The sequence below is a fragment of the Lytechinus variegatus genome, chromosome 5 (genome assembly GCF_018143015.1).
Source record: "Lytechinus variegatus isolate NC3 chromosome 5, Lvar_3.0, whole genome shotgun sequence".
In the NCBI taxonomy this organism is placed as follows: domain Eukaryota; kingdom Metazoa; phylum Echinodermata; class Echinoidea; order Temnopleuroida; family Toxopneustidae; genus Lytechinus; species Lytechinus variegatus.
In genome coordinates this window covers 11097814-11117018 of record NC_054744.1, presented here as the reverse complement: position 1 = coordinate 11117018, position 19205 = coordinate 11097814, and the positions used below count along the sequence as shown (strand labels likewise).

Sequence of the window (19205 nt, the reverse complement as noted above, 5' to 3'; positions counted from 1 at the left end):
TCTAACAATCATGTTTAGAAGCATTTATTATTATAAAAGGTACAATCCGGGCTGAAAATCATGATTTAACAGACAAACTAAAATCAGACAGACAAAAAAAATATGAAAATTTCCTAAAAATCAGACAAGTGATAACAAAGGTAAGTTTTGCAATATTTTATGAAACAGAACCGTGCATGTCTTGAAGAATACGCAATGAGTGAGCTGATGTCATACCCGCACTTATTATTTTATATTTTATCATATTATGATATTCAAATATTAACCACCAAGAATAAACAAAAAGTGGATTGGCAACTGATTTAATGTGTAAGATGATTGCTGCAACTTATTGTTTCCAGGGGCTTGTAACACAAAACTTAGCAATGATCGTAGAACATTTTTCTATGATTGATTCCATTGACTACAATGTACAATCAGTCATGAAAATCAAGCGTACGATCAATCGCTAACCTTTGTGTTACGGACCCCAGGGAGGTGTATCATAGGCACATGTATGAAAATATAAAGTAATTCTGATTTCATGCAATAACATATGTGGGAACATGACATCATCACCTATTGCATATTCATGATGACGTGCATATTACTGTTTTTACAAAATAATTCTTAACTCTAAACTTCAATAACCTTGTTATTTGGTCATCGGCATTCAATTAAATTTTCATCGTTTTTGCTCATTGAATTTTACTCTGTTTATTTTGATTTAATCATTTTCAGCCTGGACGTAATGTGATATAATTTATTATGCTCTTAATAATCCTTATACATGTATTACATTAAGATATAAATGTTAAGCGCTTAGAAACTATTTTAATAAGCACTATATAAATGTACATTATTATTATTATCCCTTTAAGATTAAAGGGTAGGGCAGTATACAAAATGAATTACATTTTTTTTGGATAATATTCTCGGTCCCACCATTCAATATGGGTATTGGTGGCCCTTGCCTATTCAGAAAGACTCATTGTTCCATAATGATAACAATCTATAAATCTTGACATATTACCTGGAATAACATGCAATTTCAAAGAAATATACAAAATAGGTTGAGATTAAGTGATCAGGCATCTTTTAAATATACAGATATTTTCCATGAATGTTTATAACTTGTGGCCAAGATTTTGTTTGCTATATTTTGCTGCTTTGTGGACACAGTTTATTCAACTCTTTTCCAGGCTACTAAAGTATTGTGCGCTTGTCCAGTTAATATGAATAATGGACATCAAAAGGGATTATTTATCATGCATATTAATGATGATTTCTAGCAAGATTTTTTTTTAAAATGCGATTTCTAAGGATGGTGACATTTAGCCGATAATACACATTTATGTGAATACCTTTCAAGTCTACCAAATGAATTTGTTGCTTCAATCATATTTGGTGCTTGCATTAATAAGATTTTATTTTGTGAAATGGGCAAGACAGATGAAGTATGTAGGCCTACATGAATTAGTCTTAATGTCAAGATAAAAGATGTCAGATACTTAAGGGAGGGCTGTCAAACTATAAAGATATTTGTAACACTTTCCTAGGGTAGTATGATATGATTCCTTTGTTACGTTATCAGTGCATGATGATGATAGTTTACATTTCTCAAGGAAGAGAATAAATAGATGGTAGAGGTCTTGTGGCTCAGTGTATAAGTCTTCGGACTTTGAACAAGGTCGGGGGTTCAAATCCCACGGCAGCACGAGCGTCCTTTGGTAAGGCATTTATCTACATTTGCCACTCTTGACCCAAGTGTAGTAAATGGGTACCTGGTAGGAAGAAATTACTTGAATGCTCGATGCGCCCGTTCAGGGTAGCCGTGCTAAAGCTGGGGTAATAGTATGCAGCGCTTAGAAACATTTGTATTAAGCGCTATATAAATGTTGCATATTATTATTATTATCAGATCATAGAAGTGAGTAAGTTTCTGCCAATCTTGAACATAGAGAATAATGCAGAAATGGTAAAAAATTACAATATCCCATTTTACAAGATTTCAATCTTGTGCTCCTGATTATTTACTTGTACCAGGATGATTATTTGTGAGGGTTTGCTCCACTCTAAATTCTTCATACTACCGGTAATTGAAGGACTAACTTCAACTCTGGATTTAACACTATACCCTACCCTAACCCTAAATCACTATTGCAAACCTGTAACCCTAACCCTAGATCTTAGACAAAATCAATCCTGGAGCAATTGTCACAGGAACAAGTGTCATGTCACTATTTGTAAGATGGTCATAATATAGGGTAGAGTTTGTTTTCAGTTTATGAAAATCATTTCGGGTGATTCCTGTCATGAACCATTTATGTTCAAGAAATACCAGTACAGTCAAGCCTGTCTTAGCATGCAGCTACCTGTCTATATTGAAACCCTGCCTTAAGTGGCCATTTATTTCTTTTTCCCTTGAATGGCCTTAATAGACAGGATTGAATGTACTTTAATTCAATATTTGCTGTAGATCTAGTGTGTCATGCTATTTTTCATTCTTGATATACATTAATGATGATAGTATTTACCGGTAACCTTTGGTTTAAATCTCTTTTCAAGGAGGCAGATGCGTTGGAGTGATAGTATTGTCTCAGTGTAATGATGTAAAGTTATATATAATTGACTATGTTGTATGATTAGAAAGGATAATGTCAGCAGCTGTGGTAGAGATTGTATAAGAGAGGTAGATGAAAGGAATGTTATGCAAGAAATTTTGGTAGTAGGTTATCATAAACAAGGGGCCCTGTTCCAGATAAAATGAAATCATCATAATTATAACTAGCACTTATTACGCTTTCCATAGTTACCTATATCACAGCGTTAACCCCGAAGCCCGTTCCGAGGACCCTCCTTTTTACAATTAGCCCGCTCCAAGGCCCCCGTTTTTTGTCTCGCCCGCGGCATACCCCCACCACTTTTTTGGTCGAGTGCCCCCCCCCCCCCCCGGGGCGTTAACAAACGATTTTAAAACAAAAGTACATAATAATTACGATACAAATACATGCAAAAGAAATTAATCGGAAAAGAAGGGTATTATGTTTTTAAAAGTTTCTTAAATTGATCTGAAGAGTTTGATGATTTAATGAAAGTGGGGATGTTGTTCCATTCTTTAGAAGCACTAACACTAAATGTGCGATCACCTGTTTTTGTACGAGTTTTGGGTATGGCAAGCAAATTTGGGTCTTCAGATGAATGGAGATTTGGGCGAGTTGGTCTATTGGAAGCAAGGCTATCTTTGATATTTTGGCATCTGTTTATTAAAGGCTTTGAAGACAAAAAGAAGTAATTTAAAGACAATTCTCTTCTTTACAGGGAGCCAATGAAGAGATTTAAGTAAAGGGCCAGTATCTTGAAGTTAAACCAAAAAGAGTGTGCATTTTGGACTGGTGTCTCCGTATTTTGCATTGTAATTCTGTCTGAAATGAGACGTACAGCTCTTTAAAGGTCAAGTCCACCTCAGAAAATTGTTGATTTGAATCAATAGAGAAAAATCAGACAAGCACAATGCTGAAGATTTCATCAAAATCGGATGTAAAATAAGAAAGTTATGACATTTCAAAGTTTCGCTTATTTTCAACAAAATAGTTATATGAACGAGCCAGTTACATCCAAATGAGAGAGTTGATGATGTCACTCACTCACTATTTCTTTTGTTTTTTATTGTTTGAATTATACAATATTTCAATTTTTACGAATTTGAGGATTAGGACCTCCTTGCCTGAAGCACAAAATGTTAAAATAATGGAATTCCACATGTTCAAGGAGGAATGAAACTTCATTTCACATGACAATGACGAGAAAATCAAAATATTTCATATTTCAAACAATAAAAAACAAAAGAAATAGTGAGTGAATGACATCATCGACTCTCTCAGTTGGATGTAGCTGGCTCGTTCATATAACTGTTTTTGTGAAATGAAGCGAAATTTTGAAATGTCATAACTTTCTTATTTTACATCCGATTTTGATGAAATTTCCAGTGTTATGCTTGTTGAATTTTTCTCTTTTTATTCGAATCAAGTTTTTGTTGGGATGGACTTGTCCTTTAAATGCTTTAAGAGCCTTTTGGTTTATATTGAATTTGTTAGAACCAAATAAATACCATTACTCATGAGATTTTACATACATCACATATGTTTACTTCAAAATAGTTGAAATTTATTTATTCAGGTTCACAGAAATCAGAATATTATTTAAGTTTTGTTAATGGGGAGGATAAACTACCTTTTGTCTTTATAAATAATGATAATAATAAAGATAATGAAAATAATGTGCAAATTCAATTAGCAAACTTAGTACAAATATTTCTAATCCCTGCATGTTATCTCCCCAGTTTTACCAAAGTTGCCAACAATGCCGTTTTTAGCATTCTCTCGAATAAATTTCTACCAGGTACCCATTTACCCTGATCGCCTAGGTCGAGTGGCGCAAATGTTGGTCAATGCCTTGCGGACATTAGTACCAAGCAGGGAATTGAACCCAGAATCTTGTGATCTAAAGTCCTTAGACACATCCACTTGGCGATGATGCCCCTATACTATACATATATTTATTATATGAGTATTTTGATATTGGCATCTTATTTCATCTCCTTGCAGTGTTCGGTCACCTGTGGCCAGGGTATGAGCACAAGGGAGATTATGTGTCGCAATCATCGTAATGAACTTGCCATGGGATGTGATGTAGATACAATGCCTTCCATAAGAACAGTGTGTTTGCCAGGAATACCCTGTCTACCAGACCCTGATACCAATACACCAGAAGGTAAGTGACAAACACCTCAGACCCCATCGTCACAGACACCTACCAATACATTAGAAAGTAAGTGACAAACACCTCAGACCCCATTATACCGAGAATTATGTCACAGACACTTACCAATACATCAGAAAGTAAGTGACAAACACCTCAGACCCCATTGTCACAGACACTTACCAATACACCAGAAGGTAAGTGACAAACACCTCAGACCCCATTGTCACAGACACTTACCAATACACCAGAAGGTAAGTGACAAACACCTCAGACCCCATTGTCACAGACACCTACCAATACACCAGAAGGTAAGTGACAAACACCTCAGACCCCATTATACCTAGAATTATGTCACAGACACCTACCAATACACCAGAACATAAGTTATAAACACTTTGTCTATCAGACTCTATTACAACACTTAGAAGTAAGTCACAGACACCCATCAAAACTCTGATATGGATATATCAGAAGGTAAGTCACAAACCCCTCAGACACCTTACACTTGAAAGTAAGTCACAGATATCCATTGAAACCAAGGTACCAATACACCAGAAGTTAAGTCCAAAACACTTTGTCTAATCAAACCCCATAAGTCACAGACACCCATTAAAACCTTGATACCAATACACCAGAATGAAAGCCACAAACACTTTGTCTATCAGAACTCATGACACTTACAAATAAGTCACAGACACCCATCAAAACCTTGATACCAATACACCAGAATGAAAGCCGCAAACACTTTGTCTATCAGAACTCATGACACAGACACCCATTAAAACCTTGATACCAATACACCAGAACAAAAGCCACAAACACTTTGTCTGTCAGTGCACATTCCACATAGGAGTAAGTAAAAACACCTTGTCGACCAGAACACATTATATTTATCTTCTCAATCACAATATATTACTTTTTTAGAACAGTTATGGCAATGGTATTGAATGATTCAAACACTTTTGCAATAAGTTACAAAAGACCCATCATGGCTTTCGTAAAGGATTGCACAACAATGGGATTGAGGTATTAGCATATTAACTATAGTTGTAAGAAATTTAGAATTAAACTATTCCATATTTCTCTTCTCTATATGCATAAATTCTTCTTCCATACAGTGGATATTGTTTATAGATTGCAAAAAAATTTAATCACTCTGAATGTAAATAAATTTATGTATTTGTAAACAAAATTGAATGGATCTATTGAATATTTTCCCCCACTTTCTCTATTTATGGATAATTACCTGTTTGTTCCTTCATACAGTTAATAGACCTGAACTAGCAACGACATCTCCTCTTGAGAAAAAAGAAACAGCCGAAGTTCCAAGGTAAGAAGGAAAAGAGAAAGAATATTGTTGTATTCATATTCATTTCTTAATCTGTCATATTTTGATAAAAAAGGGATATGATCCAATGAAAATGAAAGTTGAATGAAATATTGAAATTGGTTGAATAAATAAAAATCACATCATAATGTTTGAAATATTCTTACCTTGAAAAAATGCACATCATTTTTAGTGACATTATCTAGTGTAAAGAATTGATGAAACAATATTAAAATTTTGGGATATATTTGAAAAGGTTTGTGGTGAACTGCTAACCAGGTCCATATGTGAGTTATCTAACAGCTGGAAAAATATATTGGTGTATTCATTTATTTGTTTTTGTTGATTATTAAAAAAAGCAGTATAAGATATGTGATGTTCTTTCTCATTATAAACATGTTTGCTTCAGGAAGCATTTTATGTAGGACTTGTGAGATGTTTTATCTAACAAGTCCTGTTTAAATCAGACCGTTTCCACAGTAAAGGTACTTCTCAGCCGATCGAAATCAACAATAGTTGTCAAATATGACAACTTGTTGGGTGAAAAATGTTGATGAAACTATCCCCTGAATTAAATTAACCTTGAAAAAGCTTATACTGTATGACAGTATACTATATAGGTATTGGGTTAATGATATACATGTTGTAATATTTGCATCAGATACTATACCGGAGAGTGGAGTCCGTGTAGCACCTCCTGCGGTCCCGGTACCAGGACCCGAAGTGTGCGATGCAAGGTCTATCTCCAAGCCTTCAGTTCAACCTTCGACATCAGCGACTTGGATTGTCAAGGCTCACCCCGCCCTCATGACGTAGAAGAATGCCAGGATACGGAATGTACCCCACCCCAGGGAGCATCCCTATTTGGTCCATCTAGATCTTCAGTACCAGTTCATACGGATCCCACAGAACCCAATGTGGTCCAACCAGACCCTACCTTAGAGCTTGGACCAAGACCAGATGTAGATATATTTATATGGCGATATTGGGGCTATTCTCCATGCAGTGCTTCATGTGTTGGAGGTTAGTCAGTGATAGTTAAGTACTCTAGAGGTGCTCCAAAGATATCTTCTTTTGGTACATGGTCTAAAGTATGACTAAAAAAATGATGGTGGTCTGTTTAGGGTTCTCAGTAATTTTCAATTATAGAAGTCAACGTTGGTAAATGATAATGTGTTACTCACATTATCAAATGTTATGAAAATATTCCACCATACATTCATATAAAATTTAATAATCATTAAAATGATGGGAAAACTTGCTGTTTGCTTCTGTGGTAGGAAAATATTCAAGATATTTTCCATAACTTAATTTATAAACTATATAAATGAAACACTACTGAAATGATCTTATAGTATTAGAATAAAAAGGCAATAGTACTGGGTTACTTGCTATATAGTATGCCAGAATCAGAGATATGAGAGATTTAAAAGCTATCCATTTTTTAGAGCTTTCTACAGAATATACATGCTCTTAAAAGCAAACTGATCATGTCTAGATTATGATCATGTTTTTATATCTATCCCTGCACAGGTGTACAGGAATCGATAGTCCGTTGTGTTAATGCCTTCACTGATGAGTTGGTGAGCGATGCTCATTGTGATTACAGCCTTAAGCTACCGACCAGTCAACAATCTTGTAATGAAAGACCATGTCCCCCTGAGTAAGTACACCTAATCTAGCAATAGAATACCTGATAAACATCATCATTATTATTGTATTGGTGACATTTATGTGTTCATTTCAAATTAAACAAATCAAATAGAATCAATTTATGTTTACATGAATTGAGAGGGGGAGGGGGAGAAGAGAGAGCAGAAGAAAATCAAGAGTGAGAACTAAAAAGTAAACTTTTCTCGCCCGTGAGTCCATTAAATGAATAAGATAGTAACTAAATTTCATTTGACAAACAACCTCTGTTGAAGGCAGTCCCACTAGCTCTGGGTTGTATACTGGATCTTCTAATAGAATCCCACTGCTGCCACCATAATAATAGTTCATGAGTTTTAACTCCAATCATTGAACATGGATGTAGCCAGATGTATCCAATAAAAAAAAGAATTCAAGTGTTTCAACAACATAACTACCTCAGTTGAATATAAACAATTTGTTGAATTTAAATGAAAGCATCTTGCGAAGTGAAAACAGCTACCTGGCTGTGGCTTATGTTAACAGACATTCTACTTGTAGCACATCACTGCTTTCATACAATGAAAGACAGTGTTTTAACCACTAGGACATTTAGAATATCTTTATTGATTTAATTATGGTAAACAGCTGTGGTGCTGAAAGGGATGGAGAGTTGCCTGGATGACTTTGAAACTATACTGTGCTGAGGGTATCACAGATAAAAGTTATGATTAATGTACATTGTATTTAGTTATGAGCATAAACTCATTGCATACTGAACTCTGTAATTTGCAAATGGTATGTACAGGATCATATTAGATCAAGTAAGCAAGAGTTTAATTGTGAATTCATTCTCTTGCGTTGGCAGATGGAAGGTTTTCTTATACGGAGAGTGTTCTTCATCTTGTGGTCAAGGGGTGAAGTACCCAACTGATATATACTGCATCCAGAAAGCATCCAGGAATTCAGGTGTGTCCGTCAACATACTCACCAAAGAGCATTGTACAGGACCTAAACCAAACAACTCGTTACCTTGCGAAGCAACCTGTCCAGCTACTTGGGTCTTAGGAGATTGGTCAGAGGTAAGATTGGTTTGATTATAATGAATTAATTCGCATGGAGCGTTGTTGCCCAGTGGATTAGTCTCCGGACTTTGAAACAGAGGGTTGTGGGTTCGAATCCCAACCATGGCGTAATTTCCTTCAGAAAGAAATTGATCCACAATGTGCTGCACTCAACCCAGGTGAGGTAAATGGGTACCTGGTAGGAATTTATTCCTTGAAATGCAGCGCGCGTAACAGCTGCACTGCTAAAGCCAGGGTAATTATGCTGCATATACTGTAGAGCGCTTAGAGACTGCTGACAAAGTAAGTATTAAGCGCTATATAAGCAAGTATAATTATTAATTCAACAAGCAGAAAATCATGTATTCACTTCATCCCCCTCTTTAGTTAAACTTGCCATGAATGGGAAGTACTGTCACAATGGTGGTATTGGTCTTTAAACCAATCGATGTGAAGTTTCCATGGATGTTTTGAGAGCAGATTTGGGCATAATGGGATTTATTGCGCAATGTGCCTGTGTTAGATATGTCATTTTGCTGTCATTGTAAGGAAAAAATTATTTGAAAATGAATATTGCACTGAAAGGAAGTAGTTGCAGGTGATCATCGGAATCGAGAAACAAAGTCAGAAGATAAATGTTGATTAAAGTAATGAAATTATTGAAATTTGATTGTTTTGATATGACAGTGTTCTGCTACATGCGGTTACGGTGCAGGAAATAAAACCAGGAGTGTATCTTGTCAGCAGACCATCCCTACCGGAGGAGATATTGAAGTAGATATAACCAGCTGTCCACTGCCTGTGCCTCATACAGTCGAAGAATGCGACAATGTCCAATGTCCACCCTACTGGATCGCAAGAGCGTCTTCACCGGTAAGGATGTGGTTGTGTCAATGAAGGTCACATCCATACCATACCTCTTCTTTTTCTTGTAATGTCATATTTTCTTTTGAGAATGTATGCAATCCATTTTCAATCTCATCTCATATTATTCCTTAGTATAGTTTTGCCTATAGATATTCTCTGTGTGTGTGTGAGGGTGTGTTTGTGTTTCTGTCTGTCTCTTTCACTTTCTCTCTCTTTTTATATCATTATGATGATGATGATGGCTTTGATGGTGTGATGATGGTGATAGTGACAGTGATGATGATGATGATGATGGCGACGATGGTGATGATGTTGAGAAGGATGATGATGATGGCAGTGGTGGCAATGGTGGTGGTGGGGTCATGATGATATCATGATTGTAATAATAAATGATTTGTAGCATATAGTGTGGACCTGCTATCTAGTTCCTCATTCAGAGGCGCAGAGGGAATTATTACTCAGAAGGGGGTGGAGTTGTATTTGAAATATGATGAGAATAAAGATGTCTCAAGGTTGGCTTTTATAGACTTGGCTTTGCGTATTGTCAAAAAGAGTGCTTTTCATAAAGTGGGAGCTCTATTAGCAAAGATTTTATTAAACCAAATAAGCATTTGACTCTTTAGAGTTGTCAACATATCCCAATTTCCAGTATTCTTAGATTTCTAGAGGGTACATATTCCGAGATGAGATCATTAAGATAATCAGGAGCGGCGGTATTTTGCACTCTGTAGCTTGAAGATCTGCCCATTGTTGGCATCGAACAACAACCTATTGTTGTGATGTTTGTGATTTTGACGGTGATGGTAGTGATCATCATTAAGATGATAGAGATGAGGTGATGTATCGGCAGCAGTAGTGGTGGTGGTGATGATGATGATAATCAAATATGTAACAAGAGAGATAACTCTTTTGTTACATCCATGCTTCGATCCTTCTGCAGTGTTCCCAGAGCTGTGGGACCGGTGTTCAGTCGGTATCATTGACATGTCATCAGATGACACCAGTAGGTGAGGAGATTGAGTTGGATTCTCAGCTATGCCCTATACCACCACCTCCAGACACTCAACCATGTAACGAAATAGACTGCCCTGTTCAGTGGACAATACAAACACTTTCACAGGTAATTCATTATCTTGATATACTGACAACAAAATAAAAACAATACCTGAAGAATAATGTTTAGTTGGTAACATTTCTTACTCTTCTTTACGCTTACGCTTGTACATGTATCTGTTGAAACATAATTTCTATTATTTAGTTGTTGAATCACTTCTTTGGAATATTTGTAGTTTGTGTGAAGTTTATTCTTATAAGATTTGTTTTTCATATTGCCCATCACACTTGGCCTGATAAAGAATGTAGAGTCATATCAATACATTTCTCAAAATGACCACACTTGATCTTTTTCATTTGAAGAGTAAGCAAGAACAATGAAGACCTTGAAATTCACTAATTACAGTAAATAATGAAATTATCGTGCATTATAATTTTTCTCTTCAGTGTTCTGCTAGCTGTGGAGCCGGTATTCAGCTTCGTTCTGTGTTGTGTGGAAGAATCCTTGCTAATGGCACACAGGTTTACATTGATCAAAGACATTGCATGCCAGACAGAAGACCAGCTGATCATGTGACCTGTCATTTAGCAAAATGTACCGGTAAGATGATGGATCAAACAATTGTCAAAACTAATTTTTCTTATTATCAGAAAAGATTGTGAATATTGAGAACACCATAAGTAGTGTAGTGCCATGAATAGGGCAGTCATGTTTGCTAAGTTAGACTCCTGAGGAATTAAACATTTGTTGTTGTTGATCATTTGCTCAAACAACTCAATTGCCAAAGATGAAGTGTTAATTATTGATATCAATATAGGTGCTATTTAAATTTCAAAGTTTTTAGTATTGTGATAGAGAATGATTAAAACATGTTGAAAAGAAATGATCATACTATTGATGTAAACATTCAACACACATCCTTGGGCCAATGTAACTGAGCTTATGCTTCATAGAAGATGCACAGTACAAAGAAGGATTACTAGTTTCTACCAAGAAGTATCATATACATAGTGAGATGTTGCTGTAAACAAAATTTGTACATTGTAGTCTTTAAATGGCAGTAGAAAAATGTAAAGCAGTGTAACTATTGAGTTCAAGCCTTTGAATTTCAATTTATTCTCATTTTCCTTTTGTAGTTCTTCAAGGGTCCATTCTAGGACCTCTTTTTTTCATTAAAAAATGTATGCATGAAACATTCTAATTCTTTTTTCTCCTAAAGGCTTCAAATGCAGTATAATCACATTCTTATAATAGCAAAGACTTAATTGTATAACAAAGTAAGATAATTATTTTTTTGTACACATTGGCATATTGTTGAATTATTACTTAATCTAACACAAATGATAATCCTCTCTTATAAAACAGATATTGAGATCCTATCAAATCGTTCTACATTCTACCAGACTGGGCTGGTCAGTAAAGTGAGACTTGTCATTGGTCAGGAAGCCTATGTCTACGAATCAACCGTGGTCACTATCAAATGCCCCGTGGTCAACTTCAAGAAGAGCCAGCTGATATGGGAGAGGGGACTGTCACCCATAGAAGACACGGATCCTAGGATTAAGGTGGTGTCGGGTGGTATACTCCGCATCAAGTATGTTGAAGAAAGAGACTCTGGCGTGTACGCATGCAGAGCAGGTGATCAGAGGGAGACCATTACACTTCATGTTAGATCTGGATGTAAGTATGATTGCATGTATATAACATTTATATAGCCCTTCATACCTTGGTTTCTAAGTGCTTTACATTGCAATTATTACTACCCCAGTCATAGGATCCATCACTGTTCCACACATAGAGTTCACCACCTCCACTCCCTGGGGAGTATCCTCGCCAGGGAACCGTTTATCGGTGCCAATCTCTTCACATTGATGTTCACATCCTACCGGGTACCCATTGAACACCTTGGTGGAGAGTGACAATGTGGATAAGTGCCTTAATTGCCAAAGGTCATTAGCGCCAGATGAGATTCGAACCCTTGGTTTAATAGTTAACAACTGAGCCACTACACCATGACACCTCCACTTTAGAAAGAAAACTTGTGGTTTCACTTATTTTGAAGCATGCTGCTAAAATTACTAATAACTTATAGAAGCATAGAGTTTGGGAACCAGATTTTCCTATTTCCTGATGAGGGATAGTGCTATAAACAAATATTGTACTGCTATACTTGATAAAGAGATAGGTAGATCAAACAAATTTAATGATATGCAACATTTATAAACCACTTAATCCGAGTATTGCATATTATTTGATAATGTGCATGGTGTTTACTGTTATTTCATATTTTTCCCTCTTTTTGCCTTTTAGTACCAACATATGAGAAATCATCTGACCAAGCTTTGCCCAATTCTACCAGTAATGACGATATAAGGTAAGTGTTCACCATTCTCCATATCAACATGTCTATTAATCATGATAATAGACATTTGTATAGCGATATCCATCTGGAAATAATCTACTCTGAGGCGCATTATTATTATCACCCTGGCTTTGGCTTGAGCTGCATTCCAGCATTCAGTGCATTCAAGGAATAAATTCTGCTAGGTGCCCACTCACGTCCCCTGGGTTGAATGCAGCACGATGTGGGTGAATTTCTTGCTGCAGGAAAACATGTCATGGCTGGGATTAGAACATGTCTTTCAATCATGTCCCTGTGATTGAAAGACAAAAGAGGTAACCACTAGATCATGCTGCCCCCACACAGACTAATTATTCGTCAAATATTGACATTAGAATTGTGATTTAGCAAAGAAAATACTGTCTGGCATCAAGCACAGGTACATGTACACGTTTGTTGTCGATTCATGATAATGACTCAGTTTGTCGTCAAGACTGACTACCAGTGTCACTTTTTTGTTGAGGGGGAAAAACTTCAAAGTCATTCATTATTTTTATGTAGTTATTTGTTTGGATATGATAATTGATTACAAGCTTTTGCAATCATTTTGATTTTATCCAATACAGGTGGCATCTGGGTAGTTGGAGTGAGTGTTCTGCTAGTTGTAATGGCGGCTGGCAAACGAGAGAAGTCCGATGTCTGAGGAACAATCTTGTCGGCCGATCTAAACCAAGGGATGCTGGGATATGTAAGAGTGTTGGACTTGAAGAGCCGATCACACGCAAGGAATGTAATAAACATCCGTGTCAAAACCATTGGGTCGCTGGTATTTGGTCACAGGTAAATGATGGTACAGAACTTTGAAATATTATTAATCTTTCAGTGCTTATATATTTTTCTAACTATCATTGATTGAAGTCTTTAAATCTGCTCTCCAAAACTCTGCTGAATATCAAAAGGTAACCTACTGTCCTGACAAATGTGTGTAATTCGATTCTGCTTTGAATTTTGAAAGAGTATCAACTTTAAAAAACATTTGACTTAAATTTCCTTATTAACAGTTCATTAATACAGAGTTTTATTATTATCAATGGCTTAACTCATTATGGTTTCATTGTATTTTCCATCGAACACCATCCACATATACATTTTTCCATTTACAGCTTTTTAACAAGAAAGTTCCATTCAGTATTGGAATAGGAAAGAACTCGGAAATTAATTTGCTTTCCTTTATGTACAGTGTACTGGGGAGTGTGTTGGCGTAAGGCGATCGTTGCAGACTAGAGGAGTCTTGTGTCGTAGTGCATCCCTTGATATACTCACTGATGAAAGGTGTCCAGTGGCTTCTAAACCCCTCCATGAGAGGCTGTGTATCAATGACGAATGCAGGCCAAAGTGGCTTGTTACAAAATGGAGCAGTGTAAGTATTATCCCTTCATTCCTTTGAGTTGTATAAATCGAGCTAAGTTACATGCCATGCAATAATATTAGATGTTTGATGATAATAATGATTATTATTCTTAAATTTACATACATGATTGTCGGCCTGTTATGTTTAAGTTGTGTATTCACCGATTATCTCTGTATTTGTATGTATAATTAATTTTTCTTATAAATGGTGTTTTCACTTTCAGTTCCTTTGTTGCTCTTTTTTGGGGATATCTTATATTCCCCCCCTTCTTTCTTAGTGCTTTACTTATGTATAAAGCGCTCTATAAATTTTGTATATTACTGTATATTATTTAAGGGGGCAGATGACTTACTGAGAGATAATTGTGGAAAGGTTAATTATATATTTAAAGCAAACATTGTGTAATACCAGACATAGCTATTGTGTTATCATTTAGTTATTTGTCTTTGAAGCAATATCACAATTATTTAATTTCACACTGAAAATAAATTGAGTCATCCATATGCAATTCAATTATTAAAAAAGTTAATTTTGTTAAAATGAATAATGATCAAATGGAACTTATCCTTCGGTTTCTAAATATATTAGTTTTCTGTATATTGGTAAAACTGTCTATGCAATGATTCAATACAAAATGTAAAAGATCAGACATAAATTTTGAGTGGCAAGACACCTTCTTGCATTAGTGTCATGTTCTGGAGGTACTTGCTGTCAGGTCTGTTCATACACGTGGTATTGTGTTCTTGTTAGAAGTTTGGATGATTTTAAATCCTGCTTGACTCTATGTGAAACAACTTTTTAGCTTCTACAGTGCATCCCACAAAAAACGAAACCGAGATTTATCGATGACTTATCATAACTTAATCACAATTACAATAGACAAATGACCTACCATTTAAAACTTAGAATCTCCTCTCTCATCTGAAATTACTTAAATCATTTCTCATTCACGCATGAGTGAGCAAAAACAATTTGAAAATGGGATTCCAAAAAGTCACTTGGCGGGCCGTATCTGGGTTTTAAAGAGAAAACCACATTTTTATTAAGTTCAATATCTGCTCTTTAATTTCATACCTCAATTAAAGAAAATGGTCAAGGAATAACAAAGTTCTGGTTATTTGAAATAAGGCTTGAATTTCAATAATTTCATAAATGAAGAGGTTTTACAGGCCAGCATTCAAACCCACTCGATGCTCCGTTTTGTTGACGATCAGCCATGCATTAACTATTTTGTTACCGTGCGATAGCTTCTGTGGGAAACTGGTGAAAACATGTTTATTTAATGAAATTATGGAAATACAAGCATTGTTTCGAGGGATCATAACTTTTTTACTTCTTGACCATTTTTTGTGATTAAGGTATCAAATAAAGGAGCAGATATTGAACTTTTTAGTCATGTGACTTTTGTTTTAAATTTAGATACCCCCGCCAAATGAGTTTTTGGAATCCTTTCTTTGAACTGCTTTTGCTCACTCAAGTGTGAATGAGGAATAATCTTAATATCAGATGAAAGAGGAGACTCTAAGCTTTACTTTGGTAGGTCATTTGTCTGTTTTATTTATGATTAAGTTATGATAAATCATCACTAAATCTCAGTTTCATTTTTTCTCGGATGCACTGTATATCTGGAAAAACTCAATTAAAAAAAAGTCCTATGTTTAAAATTCCAACTTATCTTGGTTCCAGTGTTCATCATCTTGTGGAGTGAATGCTGTTCAGAGGCGTAAGGTACGATGTGTTACATCAGAGACCAGGGTGAGGATGGAAAGTTCCATCTGTGCTGCTGTCTTTGGTCAACCTCATATCATGAAGAAATGCCTTCTTGATCCCTGTCCTAATGGTAAGACTAGCGTGGAAACTTCAAGGGATATTGTGGAACATTGACTATATAGCACACGTGGGCCCAGTTTCACAAAGAATTCTTAGAATAACAATTGCACAGCTTCTCTAACAAGTTTACCATCAGCCAGTCAAATTTTCTGATTTCATTAGCTGGGAACTGTAATTGCAAATTTGTTATTTTACAATTTTTTGTGAAATGGGCCCCAGGCTCTTGTTTCATAAAAAAGTTAAGTAATATGGTAACTTTGCTTTTGTGGTAACTACTATGGTATAAGGGGTCAGCAGCCAATCACAATCAAGAATTCCATGATAGTAACAATAATGGCAAAGTTGCCATAGTTGTATGTAAAAAATGAAAATTGCCCATGAAATCATATATTTTCATGTGAAAAAACTGTGAGTATCATGACGAGCACTCCATTCAAACTAAGATTGTTTATGCATGATGTAAAAGATGAATTAATGGAATTATTCTAAAGTAATTTGCATAAGCTCAGATTTATCAATTACTTTGACTTTTAATATATTAAAAGTATTTGATTTACATCCACCTTAATTTAGTTGTTAGCAATTGCTGTTTCAAGATAAGATAAAATTACGAGACTTTTAAACATAATATCCGAATATTCTTTAAAACGTGTTTTTAAATATTTTTTTCTTTTATTTTCAGAAACCTATTAGTGCTGGTAATAAGTTTGCTGTAAATATTTATCTTGCCCCACCCATCTCGCTTTCTCTCAGTTTCAATGTCATAATATTTTTCAACCAAAGTTTAAGTGGTGTGCATTGGTTATCCTTTTTAAAATCTCTTAATCCCTTTGTAAGTTTAAGAATGACATTTCTTTTTTAACCCTTCTAATTTTATGCCTCAACCCACCATAGAGTTACCCATCCATCTGTCTGTCCTAATGTCCCGTTTTGTTCTCTCAGTAACTAAAGAACCTATTGAGGAGTCGGCCTCAAACTTATTTAGAATAATAATCTGAGAAATTAAGGATGTTAAGATCAATGATCAAAGGTCATATAGATCATTATATTTATTTAATTATACCATTCTATATTGTTTACTGAAGAATCTTTTTAGGATCAACTTCAAAGTTAGCTCATGCATGCATATTGAAATGATAATGATTTGACTGTATTTTTTTGTCATGATGCCAAAGGTCACCAGTCAACGTACAACGTCGCATAAGTTCATGACTTGCTTGCTCTCTGTCTTTGCTCATATGTGCATGGGGGAGGGGGAGGTAACAATGAAGTGATGTGATTTAGGGGTCATGAGGTCATCAAAATTCATGAACCGATGCACAATGTCCTATAGATAGACCTAATGGACAAATCAATATTTAATTTGGCTGGAGAATGCTAGTGGGATGGCAATCAGATGAGATTATGAAATTTAAGCAGGCAGTATATTTCAGACCTGGCAATGGCAGAAGCATAAATTGTGTGCAGTCGAGAATCATTATTTTCTTTTTCTACTTTTATCCCCTTCTCAATTCCCATGTCTTTGGTACTTTTCAGGTGATTATACCATTTGTTGTTTTGAAAGCTGTCTGAAGCCTCTATCAACTTTATTTTGTGAAAATCTTATGCATTTTTAATATTTCTGTTCCTGTAAACTGTTTTTTTATAATTTCTACAATAATTTTCTAATTTCTTTCAATAATCTATTGCGTCTCAATTGCATTGTGGAGTACAGGATTTTACTCACTGCCTAATAAAAATTTTTTTCAGTGGTGTATGGATGATCTCACTTTCTTTTACTCCAATTGTGTGTAATGGGAAAAGGTTATTGACATGGAGATTTTAATCCTCACTAACTCTCAGAAAATCTAATGGGAAACTCAGCTTGAATCAGTGGCGGACCACGACCCGGAGGAGACAAAGCATTGGAGGGGCACAGCATTGTTCACAAACAATACAGTGCCCCTCTAATCAATTGTCTCGATCCTCCGGGTCACGGTCCGCCACTGGCTTGAATCATTGGATTCCACAGTACCCATAAGAATGTGAAACATGTGTAAGAGATGTTGAAAAATTCTGATTAAATTAATTATAATAGAAAATAGGTTTGTCATGGTATTGACTCCACAATGCTTTCCCTGGTAAAAGGACATTTTCAAGCAGAAATATTTAGAGAAATTTCTGCAACTAGCAAACATCAATTGATGATTTACTCAGCTAGCAATCAGGTCACCATAATTTTGAGGCATTAAAGTATACACAACAAAAAAAGTAAGTCCCCCCTAAATCAAACTGCTGTAACTTTTGAACCGAATTATTTTGAGATATGATATTTCATGGGTGGTTTTATACACTCATTAAGCAACTCCTGGGGAAAAATGAGATTGATCGGTTGAGTCATGCATGAGTAATTAAAGATTGAATTAAAAATGACCATTTTTGAAAGTCACAAGAGTCGTTTTTCAGATTGTGCAAATACAAAGTTGGGCAAAAATTGTTTTTAGGTGAACTTTATAGTGTTATGCTGTTTTACTATCCATCATTTAACCATTTCAGACCAAATTTTGATATCGTATGTTCATGGTTGAGTGAGCACGATGTATTGCAGGGGCCGCGGAAGCGGGGAGGGGGGGGGCTGAGGGCTTCAAACCCCCCCACTTTTTTCCATAAGCAAGTACAAAAATGTAATACGATTGTGATTTTTGGCATGGTCAGCCCCCCCCCCCCCCACTTCGAAAACTGCTCTGCGGCCCCTGTATTGTGACGTGTCATAGGGTTTTGGGGGTATTATATTTTACATCTTGTTAGATCATGTTAAAATTTGAAAATGTTGATGGCTCCCCAGATTATAGGCCCCTCCCCCAATTTAAATTCTGGATCCACCACTGATCTGTCCATACATTCAACTGATCCTGAGAAATTGTTAGGAAAAGAATACATTTATGCAGTATAAAGAGTAT

At 35.7% G+C, this 19205-nt stretch overlaps 1 protein-coding gene across 2 annotated transcripts in view; it reads left to right on the top strand.

Moving 5' to 3' along the window:
* The window catches only part of LOC121415323 (ADAMTS-like protein 1), a 117356-nt gene that overhangs the window by 93009 nt on the left and 5142 nt on the right, over positions 1 to 19205 (top strand). Inside the window, exons 9-22 of one of the 2 annotated variants that reach the window (XM_041608507.1) lie at positions 4587 to 4752; positions 6010 to 6073; positions 6732 to 7093; positions 7604 to 7733; positions 8568 to 8781; positions 9451 to 9636; positions 10571 to 10750; positions 11131 to 11284; positions 12050 to 12364; positions 12995 to 13058; positions 13652 to 13865; positions 14266 to 14445; positions 16123 to 16276; positions 16949 to 16964. In XM_041608507.1, coding sequence (XP_041464441.1) covers positions 4587 to 4752; positions 6010 to 6073; positions 6732 to 7093; positions 7604 to 7733; positions 8568 to 8781; positions 9451 to 9636; positions 10571 to 10750; positions 11131 to 11284; positions 12050 to 12364; positions 12995 to 13058; positions 13652 to 13865; positions 14266 to 14445; positions 16123 to 16276; positions 16949 to 16959 — 2394 coding nt within the window. In that variant the 3' untranslated portion in view covers positions 16960 to 16964. The remainder of the gene's footprint in view (positions 1 to 4586; positions 4753 to 6009; positions 6074 to 6731; positions 7094 to 7603; positions 7734 to 8567; positions 8782 to 9450; positions 9637 to 10570; positions 10751 to 11130; positions 11285 to 12049; positions 12365 to 12994; positions 13059 to 13651; positions 13866 to 14265; positions 14446 to 16122; positions 16277 to 16948; positions 16965 to 19205) is intronic. The other variant, XM_041608506.1, reaches the window with a different exon arrangement.